This window comes from Bufo bufo, chromosome 7, assembly GCF_905171765.1.
Source record: "Bufo bufo chromosome 7, aBufBuf1.1, whole genome shotgun sequence".
NCBI lineage: Eukaryota > Metazoa > Chordata > Amphibia > Anura > Bufonidae > Bufo > Bufo bufo.
Genome location: NC_053395.1, coordinates 149,585,282 through 149,607,594, shown reverse-complemented (window position 1 = coordinate 149,607,594; position 22,313 = coordinate 149,585,282). Strand labels below are relative to the sequence as shown.

The 22,313-nt window shown below is 44.3% G+C and overlaps 1 protein-coding gene across 2 annotated transcripts in view; it reads left to right on the top strand.

The window, feature by feature from the left end:
- MAP3K13 (mitogen-activated protein kinase kinase kinase 13) overlaps positions 1 to 22,313 on the top strand; it is a 150,572-nt gene that overhangs the window by 79,165 nt on the left and 49,094 nt on the right. For both annotated transcript variants that reach the window (XM_040440229.1, XM_040440230.1), the window contains exon 3: positions 18,037 to 18,220. In XM_040440229.1, the coding sequence (XP_040296163.1) occupies positions 18,037 to 18,220 (184 nt within the window). The remainder of the gene's footprint in view (positions 1 to 18,036; positions 18,221 to 22,313) is intronic.

Sequence of the window (22,313 nt, the reverse complement as noted above, 5' to 3'; positions counted from 1 at the left end):
GTCAGGAGCTCTGTCACCTGTTTTTGTTGTCCTCAGTGAGTGCAGCATGTAACTGAAAAGTGTTCAATCATACTTTATTTACATTTACATTCATATACTGAAAAACTGTTTGGATTGTGTCCATCTAAAGGCGCTCCTATCCTTCAGTAACTTTTGGCAAAACACTCATCTGTCCTAAGTGATGACCCCCCTTCGGAGTCTGTTTATATATATATATATATATATATATATATATATATAATCTTAGGCTCTGTACACATCGGATTCAAGAGTTACATCATTTTGATGGCAGGGCCTTTGATGGTACCCCAATAAGACCCTATTATAAGTCATTGTCACCCAATGGTCCCTATTTAGATCCATCCAATAATGAAGTAGTGTATATACGCTATATTTACCTCTATACCACCATATACTTATGACTTAGGTTGTTAAGCATGTTTTTCCGCTATAATATTAAAGGGCTTCTCAAGTTTCAGGATCTCCTGACATGTCTTTTAGGCCTCATGCACACGACCGTTGTTGGGTTCCGTGTCCGTTGTTCCGTTTTCCGTGATTTTCTGCGGACCCATTGACTTTCAATGGGTCCGTTGAAAACTCGGAAAATGCACCGTTTGTCATCCGCGTCCGTGATCCGTGTTTCCAGTCCGTGAAAAAAATAGGACCTGTCCTATTTTTTTCACGGACAACGGTTCGCGGGCCCATTCAAGTTAATGGGTCCGTGAAAAAACACGGAGGCACACAAGATTGTCATCCGCGTCCGTGATCCGTGTCCGTTTTTTTCCTATCACTTTCAAGGCAAACTTGACTTAGATTTCTTTTTCACTTTTCATGTCTGGTGATCCTCCAAAAATCAAGGAAGACACACGAAAAAAAAAAAACGGAAACGGATTATGGAACAACGTAACCCCGTTTTGCGGACCGTGAAAAAATACTGTCGTGTGCATGAGTCCTTAGGCAGAGGATCTGCTGGAGAGCACTACAGATCTCGGGCCCCCTATGAGAATGGCTTAGGGGATGGTTGCAGCTGTATTATAATTCACTCCAAATGTTAGCGGGTGAAATAAATAGAAAAACAGATACTGCTGTCAGCATCTGCTTAGACTATACCAATCAACAACGCATCAGCAAAATACACAAATAAATGCCCATTGTGGCACAAATCTCTGTGTTTTTCTAGGCAGAGAGATGCATTGAAGTTTCTCCATCTTCTCTGATGTCTCTGAGCAGATGGCTCCCCCTCCCCTCCACTGACTATTGTCTGCAGCAGCAGGACACGGATTATAGCATTTATTGTTTACTACTGAGTGCGGAGCTTGTGTGTCAGTCTGTGTCTATGTCTTATAGTCATGTGGAGGGCATGGCAAGGCCAGAAAGGTGGGAGTGGGGTCTAGCACACAGAAGCTGATAATATATTCCACTCTCAAGGGAATTCTGCCCACAATGACAGAAATGTGGGTGTTTGTCATTGCGGAGGGGGTGAAATATATAGCCGGCAGCTGTTAGTTGCTCCTTGGACAGTAACAGCATTAAAGGGGTTGTGTCACTTCAGTAAATGACATTTATCATGTAGAGAAAGTTAATACAAGGCACTTACTAATGTATTGCGATTGCCCATATTGCTTCCTTTGCTGGCTGGATTTATTTTTCCATCACATTATACACTGCTGGTATCCAGGGGTTACGACCACCCTGCAATGCCGCAGCGGTGGTCGTTCTTGCACACTATAGGAAAAAGCATCAGCCTCTCTGGTGGCTGGGACTGTGGGAGCATGGATAGGTACGGATGCACAGGAGCCCCCATCCCAGCCTGCGCTGCAGCAGTGGTCGTAACCCCTGGATAGGAGCAATGTATAATGTGATGGAAAAATGAATCAAGCCAGCAAGGGATGCAATATGGAGAACCACAATACATTAGTAAGTGCCTTGTATTAACTTTGGGGCACATTTATTAAGACCGGAGTTTTAGACTCCTCTTAATAAAGCCCTAAGCTGGCGGTGGATCCGCGCAGTTATAAAGAGGCGCTGGCATCTCCATAACTTTGGTGCATCCAGCGCCAGTTCTAAATGTAAGACAGCTTCCTCGCTGTCTTACATTTAGACCATTTTGTACACTTAAAACAGGCGTAGAAAATGATGAATGAGACGGATCTGTTGGCCTGTCTCCTTCCCCGCCCACACCATGCTACAATTTCAGACCTGGAGTGAGCGGGAAGGAGTCGCAGATAGCGACGCAACTAACTATTTCCCGCCATCTGCGCCTGAAATACGCCTAATTTAGGCAAATTTCAGTATAGTAAATGACCCCCTTTAGCTACATAATAAATGTGATTTGCTGAAGTGAGACAGCCACTTTAAGCATCTCTTAAGCACTGGTTGCACTACACAGTAGTTCCTGTTATTCTGCATACTAGGTGCCCCTCATAAAAGATGGAATGTAAAAATATCATATCATTAACAGTTACCCAGGTTAAATACCCCCCTCCCCCAGAGCAACAGTAAATGAAGAAGTCATATTTGCCCTGGTGCTTCCAACGTCATGCTCCGGACCTTCCAGCAGTGTTTGTGTTCCTTGGTGCAGCAGTGACAACCCATAAACTGCTGAGGACAGTGGTTCATTTCTATTGCTGCAGTTTGCTCTCTGGTCTGGGAACGCAACCAAACGGAACGGAATGCATTTTGGAGCATTCCATTCTGTTCAGTTACGTTTGTCCCCATTGACAATAAATGGGGACAAATCGGAAGCGTTTTTTTCCGGTATTGAGACAATATGACGGATATCAATACTGAAAAATATTAACGCTAGTGTGAAAGTAGCCTTACAGTCCCTGCCATCCGGAAGTGGAAGCATCCCCTTTCTCTTTGTGTGACTGCTGCAGCCAATCACTGGCCTCTGCAGTCACGTGGTGTGCTGTTCATGCACACTTGATCAGACTGACTGTGCTGTAGTGGTGGGACATTTAAAGGGAACCTGTCATCAACTTTATGCTCTCCATACTAACCGCAGTATAAAGTAGAGACAGGTTTGTTGGTTGCCGAGAACCAACATCACAATCATTGCAGACTGGGCCTGGAAAAGAGTCCCGGCCACCTGAGAAGAGTCCTGGTTATACAGGAATTCCTGCTCTCCTGCCCACCTGCTGATGATTGACAGGCTTCTACCTAGTTTTCTCCCTTTCTCTCTGGGAGAGAACTGCCAATCATCAGCAGATGGGTGAGAGAGCAAGAGATTAGGAATAACCAGGACTCTTCTCAGGTAGATTTGACTCTTTTCAAGGCCTGGGCTGCAATGATTATGATGCTGGTTCTCAGCAACCCCTTACTTTTAGCTCATGAGTGACACACCGCTGACATCAGCATTTCTGTCACTCATTTATGCTGCCCTCAGTGAGGTCAGCATAAAGTTGATGACAGGTTCCCTTTAATAGATGAGTTTGGGTTAATTTTATTTTATTTTATAACGTTTCCTGCTCAAAGGCTCATTTTAAAATATCATTCTTTTAAAGGCTTTGTCTCATTATAACAATCCTTTTCCATAAGCCTTATTAGGACACCTGGACATCATAATGGGGGATTCATGGCTGAAACACTAGGACCAACTGAATAAAAAACTACATATAACTTACAAATGTGTGCCTGGGTGCGACCTCCAGCTGTTATTGTTGGGTGTTCTTGAACGTGATCGCCAAGCCAGCCTCATTTCTGAAAGATGAGGTGAGATGTAATAAACAATACGGCTACATGTACATGACCGTATGTATTTTGCAGTCCGCAAACCACCTATTCACAAAATACGGATACCGGCCGTGTGTATCCCGCAAATTCTTTGTCGAATGCCTACTCTTGCCTGCAAAAATAGGACATGTTTTATAATCTGTGGAGCTGCTGCAGTTTTTCCGCATTTTTTGCACTCCCATAGAAATGAATGGGTCTGCATGCAATCTGCACAAAAATGCAGATTGGACATGGCCCAAAAATATGGTTGTGTGCATGAGGCCTTGTAATGAGCAGGTCTAGTTTCCCACCTAGGGGGATAGGACAAAGAAAAGATCAAAAGCTATAATAAGATTATCCAATAGAAACAAAAAGGCAAGTAATATACAGGGTGAGTCAAAAGTTTCAGGACACCCTTTTATTTCAGAAATGAAAGGGAAAAGGAAATATCTGCATACACCAGCAAGTATTGGGTGAGGGGCCTATCTTTTAGGCTATGTCCGGAACATAGCTGCCATCTTGAAAGCCGCCATATTGGATCAAGGGCAAATTTTTCTAATGGGAAGGGGTCATTTAGCATATCAATGAAGACCAGAATTTTCTCATAAATTGATTGCCGCAATCGGATTTGCAATGTCTCTTGTGAATTAAAAAGTTGCAACAACCACCAGGAACATTCCCTGTGATGCACAGCTATTTGACGTGTTCCATGAGTTGTCCTTGGTGCTGAACACAGAACTTTGAAGCGTTGAACTTTCTGTGTTGATAACCTTTGAACCACAAGAGACGTTGCAAATCTGATTGCATCAATCGATTTCTGAGAAAATTCTGGTCTTCTTTGATATGCCTTTCATCCAGTATGGCGGCTTTCAAGATGGCACTCACACCCATTACTTGCTGGGACGTTCAGCAATGCAGGCACATATGAAAATGGAACAGATATGCCTTCAGCTGCCAAGCGTACATGCAACAGGTCAGCCAGTTTCATAGATACAAATCTGGTCATAGATGCCCTTTAAACACACTCTAGTGTGGTCACCGTATATTGTATGGTTTTGTGGAAGTCAATGGGGCAGATTTACTAATGAAAATGTGCCAAAATTCTAGTGCACATGCCATTCACCACATGTCTAAAGCAGGGCCGGCGTTGGGGGGGGGGGGGGGGGGGCAGCTAGGCATTTGTCTAAGGGGCCCCCTGCTTCAGTGCTGCTGTTCAGCTGAACGTCCGTGGAAGCAAACGGGTGGACAGCCGAACAGCTGCACTTTACAATGCAGCGTAAGGTCCCTCACATATAAGAGAAATCATTACCCAAGTGCTGACAGGACCTGCGATAATGTCAGATGCAGGAGGCAGAGCTCAGCAGAGAAGAGGGAATGAAGGACCTGCGATGACCTCACCATCATGTGACCAAAACAGGAGGCGAAGCCCAGCAGTGCAGTAAAGTAATGAAGACGAAGACCAGCCATGCATGTGAAGAAGCATGGATTCAATGTAAGTGCCAGGGAAATGCTTGAGTTGTAGTCCTCTTATACCTCCTGTTATGTAATATCAGAGTACATTACAAGAGGAGGTATGAGGAGAGGACTACAACTCCCAGCATGTCCAGCTTGTTATGTAATATCAGAGTACATTACAAGAGGAGGTATAAGAGGAGAGGACTACAACTCTCAGCATGTCCAGACCATTATTATATAATATTAGGGTACATTACAACACCCTGGATATGCTGGGAGTTGTATCCCTCCTCTTGTAATGTACTTTGATATTACATAATAGCGGCTTGGACATGCTGGGAGTTGTAGTCTCATCCTCTTATACGCCCCCCTGTAATGTGCTGGGATATTAAATAATAGACATGCTGGGAGTTATAGTCCTCTCCTGTTATACCTCCTGCAGTAATGTGCTCTGAATTAGGGCCGGGACGATAGATAGTCATCCGCCTAGGGTGCCACTTCACTACCCATAAAGGGTGTTGCACTCATGGCCGTCCAACTTCACAAGCCTTAGGCCACTAAGCCTCAAGCCTGCGAAGCGTTAGTGCAGCATCCCACATATGTGTGTAAAGGGGATGCTTCAAACATCTGTAATTGCAATGTATCGTATTCTTTATTATCTGGCTGGCAAGTTCATTTACATCTATTCGCCCCTAGGTGGTGCTGGCACCACATAGTATATATTGTGGGGTGTGTCTAGCTTAGAGAGTGTGTAGAGAATGTAGTTGTTGAGAGGAGGAAGAAGCAAGTCCATGGAGGAGAGACACAGACTAAAGTCACCATGTAACTGCTGTACTTTCCTCTGGGCCCTGATCAAGCCTAGAGAAGATATCTACAGAAGACCAGCACCAGACAGTGAGTCTATACACCAAGATGCAAGGAGACTAGTGAGGGTAACAGCTAACTAAGGCTTATGGACCTCATTAGCACCAGTGATCAGGAATAGCTTTCAGAGGCCAAATTGTCATTATCACTAACTTAACTGGTAGTGAGAAAACATAAAATCCTTTCTAGATGAGTTTCCTGCCAAAGAATGAAGCAGATGTGTTTGCCTGCCGTGAGGGGGACGCCCTTCAAGGAAAACTCCTAGATAAACAATTATTAGCATCTTCAGTGCCAGTGTTCTGTGAAGTAAACATAGGATTTCTAACAGGATCCTTGCCTGCCAAGAGTCTACTCCTAAAAGGACAACTCCTCGAATACATTTGCCACTACCAGATAATAGGATTACCAGTGAACTTATTGCTTATGCCATAAGCAATAAGTTCACTGGTAATCCTATTATCTGGTAGTGGCAAATGTATTCGAGGAGTTGTCCTTTTAGGAGTAGACTCTTGGCAGGCAAGGATCCTGTTAGAAATCCTATGTTTACTTCACAGAACACTGGCACTGAAGATGCTAATAATTGTTTATCTAGAAACCAGTGATGCCCAACCTACGGCCAGCGGGCCAAATGCGGCCCGCGAAGCCGTGTCATGCGGCCCGCGCAGTGATCGGACTTTATCAGCGCAGGGAGCGCTGCGAACGGCACAGGCAGCAAAGCGATGCTGCCTGTGCCTGCAATCTCCCCGCCCAGCGCCGCCTCCTAGCTAATTTATTCACTGCACTTGCCTCTGTGAAATTGAAGAGAAGCGCCGTAATCTCGCACAGGCGCACTGGCAGAGGCATCGAAGTGCTCATGCACCGTCTTCCTGGCCTCTGCCAGTGCGCCTGTGCGAGATTACGGCGCTTCTCTTCAATTTCACAGAGGCAAGTGCAGTGAATAAATTAGCTAGGAAGCGGCTCTGGGTGGGGGGGATATCTGTGGAGGACACTGAAGGGGGGGATCTGTGGAGGACACTGAAGGGGGGGGATCTGTGGACGACACTGAAGGGGGGGGATCTGTGGACGACACTGAAGGGGGGGATCTGTGGAACGACACTGAAGGGGGGATCTGTAGACGACAATGAAGGGGGGGATCTGTGGACGACACTGAAGGGGGGGGGGATCTGTGGACGACACTGAAGGAGGGGATCTGTGGACAACACTGAAGGGGGGTACTGTGGATGACACTTAGGGGGGGATCTGTGGACGACACTTAGGGGGATGTTGGGGTGGGAGGTCCTGGAGGGGTGTTTGGGTGGGAGCTCTGGAAGGGGTGGGAGGTCCAATACGTATGTGGGGGTGGGAGATCCGGGAGGGGGGGGCCCATAATTCTTTTTGCTATGGGGCCCAGTCATTTCTAGCTACGCCCCTGATTGTTAAGATTGGGCGGGCACTGGAGCGATAGAGCGCCCTGCTGTAGGAGAAGCCGGCGGGAGATGAAAGGAGGAGGGGCCAGCTCCTGGTGGTGTCGGGCACACGGCGCAAGCATGGCGGTGGAGGATCTGACTGAAGCCTAAAGACCAGACATCAAGGTAGACCTGCAGAAGATGGTGACAGCGCAGTATGTGAAGTATACATGTGTGTAATGTATGTAGTGCAGTGTGTGATCATCACATACTGCACTACATACATTACACACATGTATACATCACATGCCCCCTCACAGTAATAATGCCAAGATATGTGCCCTCTTCACAGACTTAATGCTCACACATGCCCCCTCACAGTAGTTATGCCCAGATATGTGCCCCCCTCACAGTACTAATGCCAAGATATGTGCCCTCTTCACAGACTTAATGCTCACACATGCCCCCTCACAGTAGTTATGCCCAGATATGTGCCCCCTCACAGTAGTTATGCCCAGATATGTGCCCCCTCACAGTAGTTATGCCTAGATATGTGCCCTCTTCACAATAGTTATTCCCTGATATGTGCCCTCCTCACAGTAGTTATGCCCTGATATGTGCCCCCTCACAGTAGTTATGCCCAGATATGTGCCCCCTCACAGTAGTTATGCCAGATATGTGCCCTCTTCACAGTAGTAATGCTCACTCGTGCCCCCTCACAGTAGTTATGCCCTGATATGTACCCTCCTCACAGCTAACAGTAGTTATACCCTGATATGTGCCCTCCTCACAGTAGTTATACCCTGATATGTGCCCTCCTCACAGTAGTTATGCCCAGATATGTGCTCCCTCACAGTAATTATGCCAGATATGTGCCCTCTTCACACTAGTAATGCTCACACGTGCCCCCTCATAGCGTTTGCATTTCTTTCTGGCAAAGCTACCTGGTTCCGGCCCGCAAAATGTATACCAAGTCTAGTGCGGCCCTCAGACGAAAAATGGTTGGGCACCACTGGCTTAAGCCATACAAAACGCTTCTTATTGATAAACTGTACCAACTGTCCAGAGACTATTGATGTTCAGTAAATGTTCAACTGGTTTACAATTACTGACTCCTCATTCCTGTAACTACTACTTTCAACATTTGCACCCAACGGTGCTGGCGTCACAAACCAGGGGCCCAGCCACAAGCACCCTGAACATCACCACCATCAAGGGCACCTCAACCAACATCTGGCTGGTGTTCCCTGCAACAGAGAGTGCCCCGGAAGATCTCGTGCTGTCTTCCCATCCACTGCACTGCTGACCCAGGGAGGCATCTGCTAACCGTGAGTACAAACCACTGCTACCCCCTTTGGCCCACCATGAACCTCACGTGTTTTCCCCTGCGGTCGGCACGCTGCATTATAACAGAGCAAGAAGCCGAAATGACATCACTGCAACCTCCTGCTCTGGGTCTCGCATGATGACGTCATCATGTGAGACCCAGAGCAGGAGTGGTGATGTCATTGGAACTGCATGCATCAGGATAAGCCACAGATAAAACTGTGGTCTGCATCGCAGACAGCGGCGGGGGGACGGGAGGGAGGAAGTATTTTTTTTTTATATACTAAATGTCCACACTGCTGGGGTCACCAGGGATGGGGGGAAGGAGATCATTATATATACTTGGCACTACTAGGGAGGAATGGAGAAGCATTATATACTGGCACTATGGTGGAACATTATATATATATATTGGTACTATGGGGGAGCATTATATATTGGAACTAATGGGGGGCACTACAGGGGGACATTAGAGGCACTGGGAGCATTATGGTTATATTATTACTACTAGAGTACTGTAAGGGCGTTATAAATATTTGATGCAATATTGAGGGCATTGCTACTAATAGGGGCTATCTTGGGGAGTATTATCACTATTGGGGGCACCATTACTAATGAGAGCAGTCTGCGTGTATAGTATAGTGTTTGTGGATATGGGGGAAAGCAGAACGGCACAATTGGGGGTAGCTTCAAGAGGTTCTCTGTTTTCTTTTTTATATTGATGACCTATCCTTAGGATAGGTTATCAATATTAAATTGGCGGGGGTCTGACACCCGGCACTACCAACGATCAGCTGTTTGAGGAGACAGCGTGCGCTATGCATACGTGCTGTCTCCCTTCTCTCTTTCTGCTCTGCTGCTGTACTGTATGTCTATGGGACAGCAGAAGTGAACAGCACACGCCGTCTCTTCAAACAGCTGATTGGCGGGGGTGTCGGACATTGGACTGTGATTTTAGCACATTATTACAAGATGTGGGCCCCCTATTTTGATTTTGCCCAGGGCCACATTGTCACGGCTGTGTCATGGTCTGGTGGTAGTTGTAACTGGCCAGCTAAGACCTGTCCTAGGTTGCTAATATACAGTCAGGTCCATAAATATTGGGACATCAACACATTTCTAACATTTTTGGCTCTATACACCACAATGGATTTGAAATGAAACAAACAAGATGTGCTTTAACTGCAGACTGTCAGCTTTAATTTGAGGGTATTTACATCCAAATCAGATGAACGGTGTAGGAATTACAACAGTTTGCATATGTGACTCCCACTTGTTAAGGGACCAAAAGTAATGGGACAATTGGCTTCTCAGCTGTTCCTTGGCCAGGTGTGTGTTATTCCCTCATTATCCCAATTACAATGAGCAGATAAAAGGTCCAGAGTTCATTTCAAGTGTGCTATTTGTATTTGGAATCTGTTGTTGTCAACTCTCAAGATGAGATCCAAAGAGCTGTCCCTATCAGTGAAGCAAGCCATCATTAGGCTGAAAAAACGAAACAAACCCATCAGAGAGATAGCAAAAACATTAGGCGTGGCCAAAACAACTGTTTGGAACCTTTTTAAAAAGAAGGAACGCACCGGTGAGCTCAGCAACACCAAAAGACCACGGAAAACAACTGTGGTGGATGACCGAATAATTATTTCCCTGGTGAAGAAAACACCCTTCACAACAGTTGGCCAAATCAAGAACACTCTCCAGGAGGTAAGTGTATGTGTGTCAAAGTCAACAATCAAGAGAAGACTTCACCAGAGTGAATACAGAGGGTTCACCACAAGATGTAAACCATTGGTGAGCCTCAAAAACAGGAAGGCCAGATTAGAGTTTGCCAAACGACATCTAAAAAGCCTTTACAGTTCTGGAACAACATCCTATGGACAAATGAGACCAAGATCAACTTGTACCAGGGTGATGGGAAGAGAAAAGTATGGAGAAGGAAAGGAACTGCTCATGAGCCTAATCATACCACCTTATCAGTGAAGCATGGTGGTGGTAGTGTCATGGCGTGGGCATGTATGGCTGCCAATGGAACTGGTTCTTTTGTATTTATTGATGATGTGACTGCTGACAAAAGCAGCAGGATGAATTCTGAAGTGTTTCGGGCAATATTATCTGCTCATATTCAGCCAAATGTTTCAGAACTCATTGGACGGCGCTTCACAGTGCTGATGGACAATGACCTAAAGCTTACTGCAAAAGCAACCAAAGAGTTTTTTAAGGGAAAAAAGTGGAATGTTATGCAATGGCCAAGTCAATCACCTGACCTTAATCCAATTGAGCATGCATTTCACTTGCTGAAGACAAAACTGAAGGGAACATGCCCCAAGAACAAGCAGGAACTGAAGACAGTTGTAGTAGAGGCCTGGCCGAGCATCACCAGGGATGAAACCCAGTGTCTGGTGATATCTATGCGTTTCAGACTTCAGGCTGTAATTGACTGCAAAGGATTTGCAACCAAGTATTAAAAAGTGAAAGTTTGATTTATGATTAATATTATGTCCCATTACTTTTGGTCCCTTAACAAGTGGGAGGCACATATGCAAACTGTTGTAATTCCTACACCGTTCACCTGATTTGGATGTAAATACCCTCAAATTAAAGCTGACAGCCTGCAGTTAAAGCACATCTTGTTAGTTTCACTTCAAATCCATTGTGGTGGTGAATAGAGCCAAAAATGAAGGAATTGTGTCGATGTCCCAATATTTATGGACCTGACTGTAGCTTGTATGTTTATACAGCTAAACCTGCCAATAACCTTAATACAGTTCCTATGTTTGTGTGTTAAATACAAAAGCAGAGTTATTTACAGTGACTTCATGTTTGGATGTCATAAAACTGTTATATTGTGTTCACAGAAGCAGAAAAGATAATATGCCTTTAAGATTCATTATATAATGTAATGACACAGCAGAAACAACAGAAATCATAGAGTTAAACTGTTGTTTCTGGGCAGGAGTTTTGACCAATCATAGCCAGCCTCACACACAGCAAGAGTTTTGACCAATCACAGCCAGTCTCACACACAGCCTGTGTGGGAAATTCCCCTAGCAGGAGCTGCTAGAATCATTACACCAGAGGAGAGAAGCTGAACAGGCATTCACTCCACTAAGAGCTGTGATTTATGAAAGCAGAGAGGCCAAAATAGGTATTTAAAACAGTTATATAATGTTCCTACTGTTAATATTGTGATTAGAACTGTATACTGAACTAGTTATATGTGTGTTTACTTACAGTTCCACCAATTGCAAACTACAAAGTTCACAATTCAAATCCATATTGCAATCCAAATTGCATACAACCATACCAGATAATACTCCACCAATCTGCAAATAGTTACTGCTAACTGCATACTGCAAATTGCGACCAAATTCAGCAAGTAGAACTACTAGTTAGACCTCAGATATACCTCTCAGAGAGATCATACAGTGCTTAAATAACTTAAAGTTGAAGTTAATAAATAAGTTATTTCAAGCATTTGGTGTGATCTTTAAACCTACTGTTTCTATAGAAAGGCGCTAGAGGAATTACAGAGTAATAGACAGTCTAGTTAGACTGAAAAGTCAGAGATATCAAAATTCTTCTAATGCCACAGCGCAAAACGCACTTCATAGTGCTGTGCCTGCCACAGTAGTTGACTGTGACACTTTAGCAGTGCATGCTTGTTTCCGGTGGCAACGTGTAGTTTTTAGCATATTTACACACTTCCCCTTTAAGGTTGTTGTCCCTTCCTATTGTGGTGGGTATGGGGTTAAAGTGTGAGCAAGGTGGAGCTGGGTGTAGGCTCGTATAGTACTTGGGCTTTGAGCCTGAGGTTAGTGGAACTTTAGGTTCTTGTGGAGCTGGAGTTATGCTGCCATCCTGGACCTTACCATCTGTCCAGTTTGAGGGCCACCTTGTTGGACATAGATTGTCATCCCTTATGTATCCTCCATGTTCCCTACCTTACCTGTGTTGATGTTTGGTGTGGGTTTATGTTCAGGGTGTAGTGTACGTCTTGTTGTAGTTTCATGTCTAGTCTTTTGGCGTTTTTCGTCCAGCATGTATGCAAGGCGTTTCCCTGTGTGTTGTGCCTCCGGTAAGGGGGCTCCTGGGTTCCTCGGAGGGGGAACCGCATTGACAACCTTCCTGCGGAAGTGGGCTCCAGGGTTTCCCGGAGGGGGAACCACTAATCAGTAGCAGTTGTTGTTTCATCTAGTTCAGCGGTTCTCAACCTAGGGGTTGCGACCCCTTTGGGGGTCGATCGGCCCTTTCCGGGGGGTCGCCTGAGGCTTCCTATTGTGGGTCGCCCGCACAACGGCAGTGCTTGAAGGAGCCTGACGTCTGGACGGGTAAGTCGGGCCGCCTGTCTGCTGAGGTCTGAGTTTTTTCGTTAATGACACCGCCGCTGAGCACCACTGCCACCAATGATTTAATTGAGCCTGGCTAATTTTATTTTAATTATTTGGCTGAGCAAGGCTTAATTTATTTGGGGGGACATGAAGCACCGCTGATTTATTTATTTGGGGGACCCTGAGCACTTCTGATTTATTTATTTGGGGGACCCTGAGCACCATTGATTTATTTATTTTGGGGGGGACCTGAAGCACCGCTGATTTATTTATTTGGGGGTACCCTGAGCACCACTGATTTATTTATTTGGGGGAGACCTGAAGCCCCGCTGATTTATTTATTTGGGGGACCCTGAGCACTTCTTATTTATTTATTTGGGGGGGACTTGAAGCACCACTGATTTATTTATTTGAGGGGTACCCTGAGCACCACTGATTTTTTTTTTTGGTTTACAAATATTTTGTATTTATGCTAAAGTTCTGTGGTTATGAATGAATACTTGTGTATTTGAATTAACATTTGGTGTATTGGTGTCTGTGCGTGTTTTTGGTGGGTCATCATAACAGTAGCAAAATTAGTTATGACGTAGCAAGGAAAAAAATACATGAGGAACTGTATTAAGGGGTCACGGCTTTAGAAAGGTTAAGAACCACTGATCTAGTTGTTGTGGCAGGTAAGTGCTGTTGTTCCAGTGTGTGTTGTTTGCACTGGGTGCTTACTTGCCAATCTAGTTTATGCTACTGTCTGTCCCTTTCCTTGTTGCTAGGCCTGCTGGAGATTCCGGTTCATCTTTGTCGTGGATGAACAAGTCATCTCCTAGCCCTGACATTAAAACCAGGGATCTCTAGGGTTAGTAGGGCCCAAGGTTTCGGTTATGAGCCCTCCCACCATTAGGGTTTGCTCATACAGTTAGGATGTCAGGGCTAGGATTTAGGGATGTGTTAGAAGGTGACCTGCTCCCTTTATTCCTGTTTCCAGGCCTAGTGGCATATCCCGCCAACCTACATTGTACGGTGTGGAGTTCCCCCCACTCCCCACCGTGACACATATTTTGTCTAAAACCGGCCCTGGTCTCAAATGTCTTTGATACTTTTTCTTCCTCATTTGACAAGTGGTTGTGGCTAACTGGGGAAGAATATGAATTAGTGAAAAAGAAAAGGGGCATGGCTTAAGTTGCACACTTAGCACCAAAATTGCATCAGCCAATGGGCAGTATAAACCCAAGACAGCCTAAGGAGGAGGTACCAAAGTTGTCACCTAGCATCAGCCTCTGTGATAAATCTGGCACATTTTTAGACTGCCTATCCTAAGTTTACACTAAGTCTTAGACTGTATTAGTAAATATGTCAGAATGTGTGAATTATTATAGTAAATTTATACTACACAACACAAAGTTAAACTTCATGTTTTTTTGTTTTCTTAATAACCATAGAGAAGCGGCTGTCTCTTTCCTCACACAGCATTGATGACCCCCTGATCTTGACAGAAGTGCAATCGTGTGGTCAATATGTCACAAAACTGTGGAGGATTGAGATATGCCATAAAATTCTGATTGTAGGTGTCTGACTGCTACAAATGAGAACTCCTATTCATATTTATGAAGAGTAGCTGGGCATACTCGGTCAACTTTCTGATCTGTGACTTCTCATTCTTATGACCTGTATTCAGACTTCCATTGATTACATTTTTGTGTCATCTAATTGAGATACCATAAAACAGTGGAAAGAAAATGTTGACTCCATAACATATGTTGATGAGTTTATGCTTTTTATTACATTCTAAGTTGTTTTTTTTGTTCTGTTTACATCCCATGAACCTGGCATTTTAACCTCTACTTGAGGACAATATTCCTTCCTGTTACAGACTATGTTTGCGTAACCACTGTACCAACTACTCTGTTTGACTTTGGGCTAGTCCTGAGGGCGTTATCCTGGCGGCCCCCTATACAGGGATCTTACCTTCACTATAGAGGGCCACCAGGCCTCTAGCTCTTGGAATAGTCCCGGTGCAGTTGGCTGCTGACGCATGGGGATCATACACTGGTGCAAATCACCAAGAGATTAGGCAATACACATAGTCAGGAAACAGGCAGAGGTCTGGGCTGGCAGCATAGGAGGAGTACGGTGAATAGGCACAGGTCAAGTACACTGGCAGACAAACAGAATATAGTTCTTTACAAGCTCTAGCAAGTGAGAGAGACTTAGCAAGATCTGTAGAGACCAATTGCTTAGGCAAGAAAGTGAGGTCAGCAGCACAGCTATATAGCAGAAGCTGATTGGGAACAGCCTTGCAGTAACTCACAGAGCAAGAGGATGTTAAGCCTCTTGCTCTGTGAGAGGATGTTAAGCCTTGCAGTACTGCAACTTAGGTGAGATACAAGGAACAATGACCCTAATTCACACACATTAGCTGCCACCCATGAACATGGGACAGCAGTGGCCATGAACCTCCATTGTAACACTTCCACATCCAAGATGGACTGTATTGTTCCACAAAATAGGTTTATTCACTTTTGGAAATCCCTTGATAGATAGAAACCAATTGTGCACTAATGGCACTTGACAGAACAGCCACAGAAGCCACAGCTCCAGAGGAATGTATACAGTATATGCATATTTACCATATTTTTCTGACCATATGACCCCCTCCCCAAGTTTTAGACAACAGAAGAGTAGAAAATAAATATTTTCTGCTTATTAAACTTTCGCTGATCGCTTAATGAAGTGGAGAGGTCACGGTCACTAACTTTTGGGTATAGTGTAGGGGGTTAATAGTTTTGGTTTGCTCCTGGTAATCCTAGTGTGTCATCTGCTGACCATTGAAGCAAACTGCAATGGCACATGTGGTCACATGATAGGAGTATTAACATCACAATAAACATCACAAGTTACAGTGTAAAATACAGTACCTACTGTGTGGTCATCTTCCACTGGTGACATTATCAGAGGTCCTTTAGCAACACATTAAGTCAGGGGTTTCATCTCCTTCCCTGTTGCCTAGGGATATTCAGCATGGGGAGGGAGGAGTTTCTCACAGTCCTCTCCATGAGAGGAATGATCTTTCAGCCTCCCTTCCTGCCTGCACTGATCACATGGATCAGTGTCGGGCAGAGAGAGGAGTGTGCATCTACTGATCCAACAGTACTGCATGAGGACTCTGCTGGATCATTAAGGAAGCAGTCAGCGAGTTCTGGCACTGCTGGAGCACCAAGCCTGTGGACCATAAGATGCAGGCACTTTTTAGCAAAATTTCCTGATAAAAATATAGTCCAAAAAATACTTAGGCCTCTTTCACGCGGGCGTTGCGGGAAAATGTGCGGGTGCATTACGGGAACACCCGCGATTTTTCCGCGCGAGTGGCAAATATTGTAATGCGTTTTGCACTCGCGTGAGAAAAATCGTGCATGTTTGGTACCCAAACCCGAACTTCTTCACAGAAGTTCGGGCTTGGGATTGGTGTTATGTAGATTGTATTATTTTCCCTTATAACATGGTTATAAGGGAAAATAATAGCATTCTGGATACAGAATGCTTAGTAAAACAGCGCTGGAGGGGTTAAAAAAATAACTAAAATTTAACTCACCTTAGTCCACTTGATCGCGATGCCGGCATCTCCTTCTGTCTCCTTTGCTGAACAGGACCTGTGGTGAGCGTCCATTACAGGTCAAGGACCTTTGATAACCTCACTCCGGTCATCACATGATCCATCACCATGGTAAAAGATCATGTGATGGATCATGTGATGACCGGAGTGACGTCATCAAAGGTCCTTGACCTGTAAAGAATGCTCACCACAGGTCCTGTTCAACAAAGGAGACAGAAGGAGATGCCGGGCTACGCGATCAAGTGGACTAAGGTGAGTTAAATCATTTATTTTTTATTTTTTAACCCCTCCAGCGCTGTTTTACTATGCATTCTGTATTCAGAATGCTATTATTTTCCCTTATAACCATGTTATAAGGGAAAATAATAATGATCGGGTCTCCATCCCGATCATCTCCTAGCAACCGTGCGTGAAAATCCCACCGCATCCGCACTTGCTTGCGGATGCTTGCGATTTTCACGCAACCCCATTCACTTCTATGGGGCCTGCGTTGCGCGAAAAACGCAGAATATAGAGCATGCTGCGATTTTCACGCAACGCACAAGTGATGCGTGAAAATCACCGCTCATCTGAACAGCCTCATAGAAATTAATGGGTGTTCAGTGCGGGTGCAATACGTTCACCTCACGCATCGCATCCGCGCGGAATACTCGCCAGTGTGAAAGGGGCCTTAAAGGTGTAGGGTGTATTTTAAATATGATGTAAGTGTACAAGGCTGTGTTCACATGTGCTTTTGTGGGTTACATTGGGGTCAGGCATTCTAGTATTCTTGATGGCAAGATTAGGAGTCTGTAGGAGTCTAATGTGGCATCAAAATATTGGAACCCTGATGGACCTCATTAAGGTCAATAGTTTTTGTCAGGATTTACCAGTATCTATTAAAAAAATTAATCTGTCATAGCAGCAATATAAACAGAAGCCATGAGGCTAGTGCCCATTATCTGCTCTCCTGTTTTTCTATCTTTTTGCTTATCTCTTTGCAACCATAAATATTAATTTAGTGTATATGATAAAATCCCTATTTGCGGTTGAATATTAATCCTTCATTTTGCTTTGGAGCGATGAACTCCTGTAAGAGCGTCAATTTTTCATAGTGGGGTGCATCCACATTGATGGACCACTAAGCTTTATATATGTTCGAAGGGGCAGCTCTCTGAATTTTGAACATAAAATATATCATGAAGGTAGAGACTTAGACCAGGTTTTGTCACCTATTTGGAGCTGCAATGTTGCTAATACATCTGTAACTACTGTTTTTCTGCCTGCCTTGTTCATTTTGCTATACGTGACAGTATTTATAGAACATACATGAATCTTGTGTAAGGTAGAATGTGTCTTTAATCTTTTTCTTACTTCTCAGACACTTGGGAGGTTCCATTCGAGGAGATTTCGGAGCTGCAGTGGCTGGGCAGTGGGGCACAAGGGGCTGTTTTTCTGGGAAAGTTTCGAGGAGAGGAAGTTGCAATCAAGAAAGTGAGAGAACAAAAAGAGACTGATATTAAGCACCTGAGGAAGCTGAAGCACCCCAACATCATCGCCTTCAAGTATGTACCGTGATTGCTGCCCACTACATGACTCATTGAAATACCTTTTGAATTCTGAGAATGAATCATCATTAACAATCCTTTTTGGGATGATGTCTTACTTGAAAATTACAGATTGTCACCATAAAATCATATTTACTGCAAAAAAAACATCACATAATCATCAAGTTTTTTTCCTGCAGTAACCATATACTTTTCACTTTTATGTAAGTTAAGATTCCTTTAACCCTTTAGTGACTAGACTGTTTTGTGACCAAGCAATGTTTTTTAAAGGGGTTGTCCGGGTTCAGAGCTGAAGCTGGACAACCCCCATTTTCACCCAGACATCCCCTCTGATATGAGCATCAGAGCATTTCAAGCTCCAATGCTCTCCTTTGCAATTCAGCGCAGGGCAAAGGCTTTCTTATGAGATCCAGTGATGTAGCGGGCTTTCCGTGGGGAAAGTTAGGCGGAGGCTTCCAACTATCAGTATTCACGGTGACATCACCAGCACTAATGGGCGGGCTTTAGCACTTCCCTAGCCTGTAAAATGGCTAGGGCAGCAGTAAAGCCCGCCCATCAAAGCCAATGATGCCACCGGCAGCACTAATAGGCGGAAGCCTCAACCTAGTAGTGTTAAAAACAAAAACAAACAGCCCAGTGCAAGGGAGAGCATCAGAGCATATCAGGGGGGCCAGAGAGCTGAACCCGGACAACCCCTTTAACATTCCATTCCAAGAGCCACAACGTTTTTATTTTACCTTCGATGTAGCTGTATGAGGTTTTTTTTTTTTGTGGGACAAGTTATAGTGCACATAACTCATTGATTAACTTTTTTTTAACTCTTTCTTGGAAGTATGGAAAAAATCTATGCCGTCATTGCATTTTTACATTGTAAATTTTGCAATGTTCACTTTGCAGCATAAATAATATGATAACTTTATTCTCTGGGTCAGTACGATTACAGTGATACCAAATATATATATTTTTTTCAAATTTTAATACTTTTGCCCTCAAAATCCCCTTTCAAAAATAAAAATAAAAAAAAAGTTTTTGCATTGCAGCATCCAAAGACCCATATCTTTTTATTTCTACTGAGTTGCATGAGGGCTTGATTTTTGTGGGACGACTTGTACTTTTTTCATTTGTACCATTTTGGGGTACATATAACATACACTGCTTTTTTTTCAGTTTTTATGTTGAATAAACAAAAAACAGCAATTCAGGTGTAGTTTTTTTTTTTTTTTTACCATGCTCAACATGTGGGATACAGTACGTGATAATTGTGTAGTGCGGGTTGTTACGGATGCGGTGGTACATATGTGGAAGGGATTTTTTTTTTTTTTTTCAATTGAAAAGCATTTTCCAATGAAATAAAGGTTTGTGTGTTTTTAACTTGGATTTAAAAAAAATAAAACTTTATTTAAATTTATTCTTTTTTTTACTACTTTCTAGTCCCACAAGATCCTCTAATCCCTTATATAATAGACTATACTACTACTTATGTAGTATGATGTATTATTCTGTCAGTATGAAACTGAGCTATTAGGCATACACTACGCAGACCTAGGTGCCTTAACTGGACTCCGGGCTGCTAAGTACAGACATCTGCAACAGGCCCACTAAAGTCATGCCTGTGGTATCCCTTGCCCCTTAGTTGGTTTCTACAAAATATGTCCCTCTTATAGAGCAAGTAAACGTAACTCCAGCTGCGGTTAAGCAGCGGAAGCACAAGGCTCCCTTTGTAGATGGTAATGTTGGTACCCAGAGGTAGGATTTCAAGAGTGGTGCAGGGTGGCCTACAGTCTCTGTAGATGTTATATACACGTGTCACAGTCTTCCTACCTGGATATCTGTGAATCCCAGACATGATGTGGTCCAAAGCAGTAGAAAAGGGGTAGTTGAACTTGGATGATGAACAAGTGGAATAAATGGAGTCCAGACTTTGTAGTAACGTTGAACAGTTGCTTTTACTTGGCATGAATTGGTAATCCAAACAGCTTCCAAACGATATCTTGGTCATCATCAGGTATTGGCTTAACTTTGGCAGGCAAATACTTCTCTGCAACAATCTCAGCTCCGCTATGCGGTAGCTCTCTCAGCTCTGCTATGCTTGGCTGGATAAATAGGAAACTCTTCCTCCTCTGCTGGAACTTAAGTTAGCTGTAGTCTGTAGTCTTTATCTTATAGTCTTAGGAACTTCTTGTCCTGGCTTTAGAGTACCTCAAGCTTCGGCTCAGCTTGGAAGGAGGCAATGCAAGCCCAGGAGGGGACAAGCAACCAGGCAGTGCTCTGCTAGCCAGCACACAACATCTCCCTAAGGAGGGTGGACTAGAACTGCTTTATAACTAACTAACTAACTAACTAACTAACTAAACTCCTTCCTCTAGCTACAGAGGGCTGGAAGAAAACAAAAGGTTCCTCTCCAGGGAAGCTTATACTGCCAATGTTACTGCTGCCATCTGCTGGTGGACCAGGTCATTTCACTTGAACATAACAGTTTCAGGAACAAAAATGCCCGTTATTAAGCGATAACATAAAATACATTAGATATTATATATTAGCACATAGGAAATGGTAGCAAGGTGTCAAAAGAAGTGGTAATGGACTTCCGGATTCGGCGCTGCCATGTGAGGACGCAGCAAGCAGAGCTCCTCTGCAACACCGACATCACAAGCGCCAATACAGAGCAAAAAAACTGCTAATTCCTCCTCTGCTGTGAGGAAAAACCATCTGGAGTTTACCCCTTGATACATAAATTGTTACCTGCTATGAAGTGGGCACAAATCTACGAGATCCCAGGGTTCTGCCACATCCCCCTCTTCCAGGATAGCCAAGATGGCGGCGAGCTTACTGTTGCTGATTCATGAAGACAGCTCACAGGAACCCCCGCCCTTGGTAGGGGGCCCGGACTCACTTGATTACAAGAGACTTGCCATTGAAGTGGCGTTACGCATCACTCCAGACATGCAGAAAACCCTGGAGACAACTATACAGTCGTCTCTCAATACGCTGCAGGAGGAGGTAGGCCAAACCAGTTTAAAAGTGGGCGAGTTGGAACAAGAGGTGACCTCCCTCCAGACCCACTCAAGGGCATTGAAAGATACCTTACAGGCCCAACAGCGAGCCCTTGAACAACTGTGCAACAAGGTTGAAGACCTAGAGAACAGGTCCCGTCGCAATAACTTACGGGTGGTAGGCCTTCCGGAAACCATCAAATTGTCAGAGCTGCTAGACCTTTGTGAGCGCGAACTACCTGAAGCGCTGGGCCTAAATTTTTATTGCTAAGTAGAACAGGCTCACAGAATAGGCCCAGATCCCTCACTGCAGCGTAATCTCAACACCACTATGTCCTTCCCCATTCATAGCGGGAGACCTCGCCAAGTAATATTAAAGCTACTGGACTTTAATGATAAAGTAGCCATGCTGCAAAACTTCCGCAGAAAGCAACGCCCGATCTCCATTAGGGGTTATAAGATCATGATCTACGAGGACTACTCTGCAGAAGTAGCCAGGAAGCGCAAAGAGTTCAGCCCTATTTGCACTAGGCTGTATCGCAAAAATATTTGTTTCCAGCTTCCTTATCCAGCCCTTTTTAAGGTTTACCATGCTAAGGGGGTCACCTCCACATTTAATACACCCGCGGCGGCAGAAGAAGCGCTAAACTTCATACCCAAAATGGTGGACCCCGACGCAACCTCATCCCCGCTGCGATCCCCTCCGTGATCCCTGAAGACCACGGGACGTCAACGGAGAAGTCGTTCAATCAAAAGATCAATGGGCCGATCCAGAAGTACCAGAAAAATGGCTTCAGAGTCGTCTGACAGGTTCTCCCATCACTGATCCACTGGTGGATGGATGACTCTGAAATTAAAGCCATTAAGATGGGGTGACAGTTGTTACTGCACAAAGTTGTGGACTTTAAACTTTTAGGCTAGGTTGCCTCCTTTCCTTAGGGTTAGACAACTTTCAATACTAGAGTTATGAGGATTAGCAAAGCTGCTTATTTATTAGCGGAGTGACAGGGAGCTCAACATGGTAGAAAAAAGAGAAGTCCCTAGCTGAACACAGGGAGGTATAAATAACACCTTGACTTCCATATAGAGTACAGCTT